The 10,300-nt window shown below is 54.0% G+C and overlaps 1 protein-coding gene across 1 annotated transcript; it reads right to left on the bottom strand.

Annotated features, from left to right (window-relative positions):
- Positions 1–428: 428 nt before the first annotated feature.
- Positions 429–9,056, bottom strand: HEY2 (hes related family bHLH transcription factor with YRPW motif 2). Its single transcript, XM_035538798.1, has 5 exons — positions 8,974–9,056; positions 8,018–8,096; positions 7,828–7,911; positions 5,242–5,323; positions 429–1,108 (listed from the first exon to the last, which is right to left on the bottom strand). Exons 1-5 carry the CDS (start codon positions 9,054–9,056, stop codon positions 429–431), a joined length of 1,008 nt encoding a protein of 335 aa, XP_035394691.1.
- Positions 9,057–10,300: the final 1,244 nt, after the last annotated feature.

The raw sequence follows: 10,300 nt of genomic DNA, 5'->3' as shown, positions 1-10,300 counted from the left end.
GTCGAACTCTTTTTCGAGCCCCAGGAGACCTGATAGGTACGATCCCTCGCCTCTCCGCCAAACACGGATGCATAGCTGGAGGATTATTCTTAGTCCTAGTGCCTACGCATCTCCCAGGAAACGTCCGCGTGCTGAGGCGGTCACGACGTTTCCGAAAGCCGCTGCCTCGAGGTGCCCTTGGCAAGACTCGCCGGGAGGAGCAGGGCGCCCCGCGTCCCCTCCGGCACCTGCGGCGAGGGCAGCGCCACTGCGCCCAGGCCGGCTGCCATGCCCCGGGGCGAAGGCGTCCCCTCGGCCCTCAGCGAGGACAGGCCGCCGCAGGCGGTCCGCAGGAGCCTCGCGAGTGTGCACGTGTGCACGCACGCGTGTGCATGTGTGTGTGTGCGGAGGGAGAGGAGGGAGCAGGCTGGGGAAGGGAGAGGGGGCACTTAAAAGGCTCCGACCTCCGTCCCCCAGGGCCGGTAGGGCTTGCTGCTCCCCGCGCTGCCGGCCTGCTGGGGGCTGGCGGAGGCCGATACGGCCAACGGCGGGGTGATGGCCGTAGCTGCTGCCACGGCGGCGGCGGCTGCGCTTGGGGGGAGCATGGGAAAGGCGCCGGTGAAGGAGAGGGGGAAGCTCTGGGCGGCGGCGGTGGCGGCGGCGGCGGCGGCGTGAACAGTGGCTGAGAGGGAGAGGAGAGAGGTAGAGAGCGGGGGGACGCAGGGAGCCACGCTGCCCGCGGAGGGGACCCTGAGGGCGGCATCGGCATGGGCGAAGGTGGCGGTGAGCAGCGCGGAGCCATGGGGAGGCACGTCCGAGGAGAGTCTGCATGGGGCGGCCTCGGGGGCGTGGAGTCCGTTGGGCTGCAGCAGGGCGGCCGGGAGGTGGTGGAAGGCGGCTGCCCAGTGGTGGGGGTGCAGGGGGTGGTGGTGGTGGGCCATGGAGGAGGTCATGGCGGCGGCTTCCCTCTGCGAGGCGCAGGTGCTGAGGTGGGACACCAGTCTGACGCGCAGCGGGTCGGAGGTGTCGAGGCCTTCCACGGACGTCAGGTACCTGGCGACTTCGGTCAAGCACTCCCGGAAGCCGATGCTCATGAAATCCATGGCCAGGGAGTGAGCATCGAAATAACCTGCAAGGGGAGGGCAAAAGACGTGCTGAGTGTCAAGCCGAGCTCCCAGCCGACGTCGGGCAACACGCCTAACCTCCCTCAGCCGCTGGGTCTTCCACTTAACGGGTTAAGATTTGCAACGAGAAAAGTGTGTTCTCCAGTCTGTAAATGATTTGTGTGACCATTCCTGTAATGCAATAGGCTACGGGGTTTTTTTTTGCACGCTGTATAAATGGAAAGAATTAAGACCATAAGTACTCGTGGCTCTTGAGAAGATACACGATGCCCCTCCTGAAATACCTCAGGAAGCCTCTGCAGTGGGGTGCTGACCCTGCGTGTGAGTGAGGGAGACATTTCTACACACAGACGATCAGACAGCTCGTGCGCACTGTGTTGCCTTTTCTTCCCTACACCAACATTCACAGTAACACTCTTGAGCTGTTTCTCGATGTTGTGAGATACTTGCGACTGCTGCTGGGGTCCCATCTACTTCACAGAGTCATTAGGACAATGTGGCATACGGTGTCATTTAACTACAAACTAAAAACATCTTGTCATGACTCTGCACACACACAACAAAAAGCTTTACTGAGAAAACGTTTTATGTAATGCCATTGCTAATTTCGAGATGGAAGACTGACGGTCATATGGCCCATGAGGCATTTCAGCAAACAGCAATTGGAGCTCCACAAGCTTGGGACAAAAAGCATTTGAAAAAAAAAATGTTTTATTAAATGCACATGAGAAGATACTCCCTTTCTAAAAGGGTTTAGTATCAAATCCAGTGGTTAAGTTGCACCCCTTCAACTACAAAAAACAATTCCGCTTCAGTTTAAAGTTATTCTCCCTGGGAAAATAAAGTCCTATCCACTCTCAAGCTACCACGGTGTTTTTTCCTCTTGCTTTCGGTGAAACTTTTTAGGTATGTGTGACTATGATGTGTGTTAGTATAGAAAGATCGAATGCCATTTTTACAGAGGACTCTGGCAGCAATACCCACACTGGTGGCCAGCAGCTTAGCTTGGGGACTGCCTCTGCACCACAGGCCCCAAGGCCTCCCTCCCTCCCTCCCTCCCTCTGGACTGCAGACACGAGGGACGCGGCTGTCCCCAGCTCCCCCCTGAGCCTGAGCTGTCTCTGTGATGAGCCCTGGCCATGCCAGCTCCCCGTCAGTCTCCTACAAGGTGGCCAAGACATGGAAATGGAAAGACAGCAGCCAAGTGACTCGGCACCCCCAGCCCACGAGGGGACGGGGCTCCAGGCACTCAAGTGACGGGGCAGAGCCATGCACCCGTCCTGCACGGCCGCCAACGGCTCCGACCCAGGTGTCAGTCACCTGAGCTCAATTTGCACTGAAGCTGCAATAAAACGACACCAAGGTCCCAGCCAGCTACTTGCTGTTGGCTAATTGCTCTTCCCCTTTGCTTGCTTGTGCTGTCAGCAAAAAGCGCTGGCCCTGGGCCAAACAACAACTTGACGCGACCACGAGACCATCGCCTGCACCTGCGTCAAAACACACGGAGTCCACGCAGGGCTGGAGGAGCGGCAGCTCCCTGCCTGCCTCCCCGCCTCCCTCCCTGCCTGCCTGCTGCAGCGGCTCCAAAAAGCCGAGGCCACATCAGACTTTCTGCTGCCGTGCCCACCTCGGATTTAGCATGCTGAGCAGCCGCCAGCGCCACCCTGGCTTTCCCAGCCTCGGGCATCCTCAGTTTGTGTGCCAGGAAGAGAACAGGCTGTCCCCAGCTCTCAACGCAGGGCTGCGTAAGGGTACCGGCACCCATTTCTCCCCCCCTACCCCCCCCCCCACCCCCACCCCGTGATAACAGCTTTTGTCCATAGATGAAATGATGGAACTTATATTCTTTTCTGATCCAAGGAAGTTTCTGGCTCAGAAGATGAGTTATGAAGTGGGAATAGCTACACTTGCAAGTTAAACAAATGTCAGCCTTAAAAACACCCTAAGAAATTATATTTAAAGCTGTTACTTAGGTTGCAAAGTAAAACATTAAGCGAGCAGGAAACATAGGCTTAAACTTTGCCCAGTACTAACTTGCAGACCTCTTTTCTTAAAGTTTGTTAATCTGCGCTGTGAGATTACTCTTATCTCTGGGTCAGAAGGGGAAGATAAAGCCTCAGCATTTGTGAAACAGCTAAGTGTTAGACCAACATGCCACCCACTACGGGCGCCGGAGCAGCAAGGAGGGCTCCGGCAAGCCTCGAAGGCAGCTTTGGTTGCCCACGGGTGGCAGTGGGCTTAAGTGGGCATCACCTCTCCCCGCACCCTGACACCCCTCACTCTCTGCCCGACAGATCCCATCTCCAGCACCTCCACCTCTGCCCCATTAGCCGGGCCACTTGATCTGACCCGGTTATAAAACAACCCCCCACACTGCTTGTTTTGGGTGGGGAGGCAGGGAAGGAGGGCTCCTGTCAAATCCCATGGGGTTCATCTCCTGGCCCTACCGCTGTCAGTACGGACGCTGGAGGGGTGGGAGCTGCTGCAGCTTTTATGAGGAATGGTGCAGCATGATGCACGGGTCAGGCTGCGATAGCCGGGCTCCGCGTTGCACGGGGAAGATGCAAGGAAGCAACAACCACTGCCCTCGGCATCTGAGCCTTGCCCGCTCTGGGCACCAAACGAGACAGACCTCGTGGAACAGCAGTGTGCAATCATGTAATTAAAGGCTGCACCACCACGTCGGCACACGAGACGATCTGAATTCAAATTGCATAAGCATGATAAATTCTGGTGTTTCGTAACTTCCAAGAGCGTCGCTTTGCCAACTAAATAGTGGCCTTTAGAGGACATTTTTTCCTGCATGCAGTGACATAAAATTAACATTTTTGTTAGGGTTTATTTTGCACATTTGCCTAGGATATCATGGGGTGCGTCTGTTAGATGAAGGGCAATAAAATCCCTTTCACCTCTGACAGAATGAGCTACCCTTAAATTTGAAGCTTAGATGGACTCCTAACAAAAGTCTCTTAACACCTAGAAAATACATATGTCAGCTCGGTGTTAATTTTTAACAAATAACACAACACCAGCCTCCAACAGGCTTTCGTATAGGAAACCATTTGTTGTCAAGCACGTGCTGATTTTAAGTTGACTCCTGTAATCACTGCAAGAAGGTATGGAGAGGTGCAGTAACTCACTCATGCGCTAAAACATTTTTAGTTTAATTAAAAAAAAAAAAAAAACAAAAAAAACAAGGGAGAAGCAGCAGCAGTAAGCAGTAGCCTCTTTTCTAGCCAGTACCTACACGGCACAATGGGTCAGTTAAAAATCATCTAGTTTGCATCGCAGCAGTTTGAACCTTAATCACAGCTAATGGCACGTGAGACGGTGCTTGCAGAAGGCGAGCAAGTTTTCTGCTTCAAGTAAGTTCTGAAATCATGACTACAGAGAATACCTCGTGGGTGGCTGAAATCGCTTGGCCTCCAGCCTCGGGACTGTCAGCTTGCACAAGCGAGGCACGCTCGGCTCACGGCAGCCGGCTGATCGAACGGGTCAGCCAGTGTGGCCCCTGCGTCACACGCCTGCCCTGCCTAAGGAAGAACTACCCAGACCTCCGACAAACAAATAGAGCACGTAAATAGGAGTGCAGATAGCGCTGCTATCAGTCTGCCCGCCGGCCCCGTCTGATACCTAGAGCCCCGTATAACGCGGCTGGATTTTGTTCTGGGGGATGAGGCCGTCTAACCTTGCATTTACAAGTCTCTCCAGAACAAAGAAAATGCACCACCAATAATGAAAGCTCCTCTCCATCCACTTCCTTTGGTATAGCTGCTGTAAATGAGCTTTAACATTGGTTTTGCGCTACACAATTGTTGCCACAAACCTCCTGTTTATGTTTGGTGTTTGTGTATTTGTTTTGTCTCCCTGTGCAGATTTCAGTGCTCTTTGGAAACCCCAAACAAATCTCTGACTGGGCTGCCTGTGAATGAAGCCTTTACTCCCACAGTGTTATGAAAGCAAACACAAGCCCAGGGTCAAGTGCTTCTTTTGTCCCAGTAGTTCTTTCCCACGAGTTCAATCCTGCCATTAGCATTGATTTCCACTCCTTTAATCTGGAAACGCCTATCACAGCTCGTCAAAGCACTTTTTGCTGAGATTTCCCCAAGTATCAGAAAAGAAACTGTCCTCTCCTTACCTTTACCTCCGGTCGCCTGAAGCATCTTCAGATGATCCACTGTCATTTGCAGTATTTCCGCTTTTTCTAATTTGGCAGATCCCTTTGAGATAAGAGACTCACGTAAATAAAGGCTTACGAGTACTAGAAACTTGAATTTGATATACTTTCCACTGAGCTCAGCCTTACGGTTTCAATTTCCCCTATCATCAGGACATTCTCAGCTTAATTCTTTCATGAGCATCTGCATCCCAGACATTGTCTGAGGACTAATGCTGTCTCCTGCCTAGCGATACAACCATCAGCAGCATAACTTGGCTTTATTGAGGCTGCAGCTCAGTGTAACTCTGGCCTTGAAGTTGGAGCAGAGATGACATCGTCATGAAATGAGAGCAGCACACTACTTCCAGCATGTTCTCTTTAACCAACCGACCCCCAAAACCGAATGGAAACCCGTCAGAACAGGTCTGCAGAGCTAGTGATGAGGACCCTGCTGCAACATTTTTTTTTTCTGCTTTTACCAGTAGGTGTCCCTGTGGACACACACCGAAAAGTATCCCTCTTCCTTAATAGCCTATTAATTTTTGACATGTCATTTGGCTGCTGAATATTCTATTCTCATTCTCTACTGAAAAAAAGAAACAATCACACAGCCCACGGCTTTTAAAGTTATCGAGAGGCATCGTTTGCGGGGACATGAAGCTGAGTGCCATGAAAAAGAAAGAGCTCAGCCCCTCTGTCAGTGAAACTTTTCTGTTACTGGGGATGGCTCACACTGCTATGGGTGCTGGAAAAGTCTAAGATGCAAACCCAAAGGCAGTGTTAATACATTAATCTACCAAAAATAAATAAATGAATACATTTCCCTTGAATATCTGGAGCATTGCCCTGTTCCCCAGCCACGCAGCATGGGCAGGGAGCTCGGCCACGGGGCTCGCAGCGGGCCCGGAGCTGGGCAGGAGGCAGGCAGAGAGGGCAGGCGGAAGCGAAGCAGCCTCCGCTCGGACACTTCAGTGAGCTGAATGTCAAGGAGCTGAAAAAGGACCGATGACTTTGTCCTTGGCATATCGCAGAGGAATGGCGGGGGTTTCTGAACAGAACGCGTCACACACTTATTTTTACCCCCATCCATTTTTTTTTTTAAGATTCTCTTCCTGCTTTCAGCGTTTCCTTCTAAAAATTTCGGTGCACGGGTGAATTTTTGACCAGAATTCTGCATTTTACATGCAACTACATCCTGTGCTTTTCTCAGACTTCATCTTTTCCATAGACACAGTACAAGCCGTCTCAGTGAGAGTGACTAATAGCTAAAAACTGCATGTTGCTGGGTAATTTCCAAAGGCTCTGTAGGACTTGTTTTATAATGTTTGTGGTTTTCAAGAAGTAAACAATAAAATGGGACAAACAACTGTTGTCTCTTGCCCCTGTTTATCTAGCTGGAAATGCCTCTGTCGCTCCATTTTGCCAGAGCCTATGGAAGGGCTCGGCTACCACCGCAAGTTATTAAAAACATATTGCAGGTGACACAAGGGATGCTCTCACTATGATTGCAATACTTCAAATTTCTTTCTAGCTGGCTTTTGTTCTTGTAAGAAGAGATGTAACAGGCCTCGTACAGGGGGGTGCTAGCCGCCCTTAGCTACCCCAGAAATTCAGCGCCCCACGGGCCTGGTCTCAAAGTTTACTTTCTGTTTTTTTGTCTTCAGTTACGAGGAAGTCAGCCTTGTTATTCTCAGTTGGTGCCTCTCACTGAGGCTCAGTGTCAGTTGCACAGATCCACAGATCTGATACAATCCATAAAACAGGAACAATGTTAAATACTGAACCAAGACCCCCCCAGAATAAAAAAAAAAAAAAATCAAGATATGGAAAAGTAACTAAATAATTAAATTTGAATGGTAGAAACAAAGTTCACTTTTTGCAGCACTGATTGTATTCTAAGCTTTTGGCCTCCACCTTCACGACCGAGGAGCTGAACCCAAGTTCACCAAAGTCAGCTGCATCCTTCCAGCCATCCCACTGAACGTTTTCTCACCAGAAGTCTTTGCAAATACTGCTGACTTCCCCGGCTCACCCTGCATGGGCCTGGGCCGGGTCCTAAGGCACTGGTTCTAACCAGCCTGTTCAAAAGCCTGAATCATCCAAGCAGCCTGTTCACTTCTTAGGAAACCGGACCCATTAGTTTGCCACTGAAATTGCAGATTAAAAATAAAGGTTCCTTAACGAAGGGACAAAAGAGACTAAAGATTTATAAGGAAAGCTAATCAACTTACAGGTTTGGGGGGGTTGCTTGTTGTTGTTGTTGTTGTTGTTGTTTTTACTATGAAGTAAAGCACATTTTTAACAAAACCACTACTGGAATTCATCGAAAGAACAGAGGCAACATGAACACTGTTACCCTTAAGGGAAAAACAAGCCAAAGAATGGAAATGTTTTTCAGCTTTATGATGAATTATGTTCCTAATAGTTTCGCCACAACAAAGCATTTTATTGAAATGCCTGCTTTGTGCCAGATCAGGACACATACAATATTATTTTAATGAGCTTTACAAGAGAACTAACATTGCCAGATGAGATACAGAATATATATAAAAAAAAAGGGCTTACTTGTTTTTCAAAAGCAGTTGGCACAAGCCGCCTCAGCTCAGATAAACTGTTATTTATACGATCACGGCGCCTTTTCTCTATAATCTAGTCCCAAAAACAAAACACATTAAGTTTATAAATACGTTGAAGGGCAAAATCTCACAGCACGCATGCAAATTGTCACACAGGAAAAGAATGAAGCAAAACGTACCCCTCTTCTTTTCTTTCGGGCCATAATCTGAGATGTTGTCGTTGGGGAATTCGATCGGATCACAGAACTATTGCTTTGCCTGTGAAACAACAAAAATACGTCAGGTGTCGCATGGCTTGCCACCGCTCTTTGGAGATACCTTTGGTCACCGCATTAAGCATTCCCAGTCCCCCCTCTGCTGTTTTAAATGCTGGGAGGAGAGGCTTTGCGCCGCACGGTGCTGTTATAGAGAGCGACATTGCAGTTTTGCTGGCTCCACTGCCAGAACCTCCACTGGAAATAAAGTCCCTGTCTGAAGACAGCTCGCTGTCCAGCTCAGCCCACTTCATCTTCACTGTATATGGCCATGCCTGCAAAATACAGTCTGGAGAACCGAGTCCAAAGGAAAACACGGGGATTATCTACCCGTGCTGGCAGCAGTAGGTGCATGCAATGTCACAGCTCCGCCCGGCCAGCCAGGTTTTGTCGCTCCCGTCCATCACCTCAATGTCCATGGGCGCCCGCATAAGCAGCCGGGTTCCCTGCCCACGTCCGTGGCTGGCCCAGCACCAGGAGCAGGATGCAAAACCCGCTTTTAAAACTGCACTGCCCACGAGTGTGGAAAGGTTTTTCCTTCTCCACGAGGGAGCAACAAGCGCGGTGGCAGCCTGGCTGTCATTCAGCCCGGATGCGGACAAGCCGGGGGCACCGGTGGGGTGCCTCCGAGATGGCCGCAGCAACCCCAGCCCCGCACAGCACCCCCTGCCCCATAGCAGCAAGCACCCCGGCCCCGGCCACCTCGGGGCTCGCCTTATTTCCAGCCTCGGACCCCAAGCACCCGGCTGCAGGGCAGCAGGCAGCAGGGCGACCGGCAGAGGGGCACGGACGGCCCCGACGGGGCGGCCCCGCGTTGCGCCCATCGCGGGGGCTCAGCCCCCCGGCCCCCGGCCGCAGCAGCCCCCCGGGGGGGCACTCACCCGGAGTAGTTGTTCTCGCTCCCCACGTCTATGGTCTCGTCCATGTCGCTGTCTGAGGTAGTTTCCTCGCAAGGTCGCTTCATGGCGGGCAGGGGACGCAGCTCGGAGCCGGGGCGGGGGCAGAGATAAATAAATCCGGGAGGTGTGGGCCGGGGGGAGGGGGGGGGGGGTGAACGGCTCCGGCTCGGCTCGGCACGGCTCGGCACGGCTCCGCACCGCCAGCAGAGCAAAGCCTCTGTGAGGCGCTTTCCCACGCCGCGGCACAGCCTCAAGCCCGACGGCCCGCCCCCGGCGAGGCCCGCCCCGTCGGGGGGCACGGGGAGGAAGGGAGGGGGCCGCCCACCGGGGGGGCAAGGGGACGGGGGGCGAGGGCACGGCGGGGACCGGACCCCGGCCCCGGAGGGCGGGGGGCGAGGGGAGAGGTAAGGCGGGGATGGGGCGCGGGGGAGATGGGGCTGGGGGGGCTTTTTCCCACCGGCATTTGGGGGATCCGGCCCGCCCCGTCCTGCGAAGCTCCCCCCGGGGCGCAGGGTGTAAAATGAGGGAAGGGGGCGGCGGGCACCTGGAGGGGGGGAGCCGAGCCTGGGAATAATCCTGCTAGGAGCCGGCCGGAGGATGCTCGGCCCGCCGGAGGATCCGCAGCTGCCGGGTTTTCTCCTGCTTCGCTTTGGGATTTATTTGCTTTCCCCCCCTGTTTGTTTGTGTTGCGTTTTCTTAATCCCGGCTCCCTGACAGAGCCCGCTCGGGGCGCCGTGTGCTCCGCACAAACGCCGCCGGTGGCGTTCGACTCCGCCGCCTCCCCGCCCGGCCCCCCCGGCCCCCCCGGGCCCTTCGCCGCCTGCCCGGGAGCCTCGTCCCGGACCTGGGGGGGACGGCGGTGACCCCGGAGGGAGCGGGGGGAAGGGGGGCGAGGCGGCGCCGGGCTGAGGCTGGGGCTGAGGCTTGAGACTGAAGCTGAGGCTGAGATTTGAGGCTTGAGGCTGAGGCTGAAGCTGAGGCTGAGGCTGCCCGGCCCCGGAGAGGGCGAGCACCTGCCGGAGGGCGACGGAAACTGGAAGGCAGCTTGTGCTTGGCCTCCGCTGGAGCCGGCGAGGCCGTTTGCCCGGCCGGGCTCCTCCCGCTGGAGGTACGGGTGGCTCGGGTGGCTTGCGGGCGACAAGGGGCGATGCCGAGGACGAGGCAGCGCCGGCTCTGTCGTGCCCTCCTGCCCTCCGTGCATGCGGCTGCGTTTTGGTGGCACGCCGCGTGTTTTGCTGTTTCGTGCGGGTGTTGCTGCTCTGTAAGGAGCTGGGGGTTTCGTGCCCCGTCGCCCTGCGGGAAATCCTGT

This window comes from Cygnus atratus, chromosome 3 (assembly GCF_013377495.2).
Source record: "Cygnus atratus isolate AKBS03 ecotype Queensland, Australia chromosome 3, CAtr_DNAZoo_HiC_assembly, whole genome shotgun sequence".
In the NCBI taxonomy this organism is placed as follows: Eukaryota; Metazoa; Chordata; class Aves; order Anseriformes; family Anatidae; genus Cygnus; species Cygnus atratus.
This window is presented reverse-complemented; position numbering and strand designations above follow the sequence as displayed.

Excerpts from the sequence above, each read along its gene's own strand:
- HEY2 (XM_035538798.1), bottom strand. The coding sequence starts at position 9,056 with ATGAAGCGACCTTGCGAGGAAACTACCTCAGACAGCGACATGGACGAG. Across the intron at positions 8,097-8,973 it reads AGCGAGAACAACTACTCCGG|GCAAAGCAATAGTTCTGTGA; the intron begins GTGAGTGCCCCC and ends GTTGTTTCACAG. Across the intron at positions 5,324-7,827 it reads CAACTGCTTTTGAAAAACAA|GGATCTGCCAAATTAGAAAA; the intron begins GTAAGCCCTTTT and ends CTTATCTCAAAG.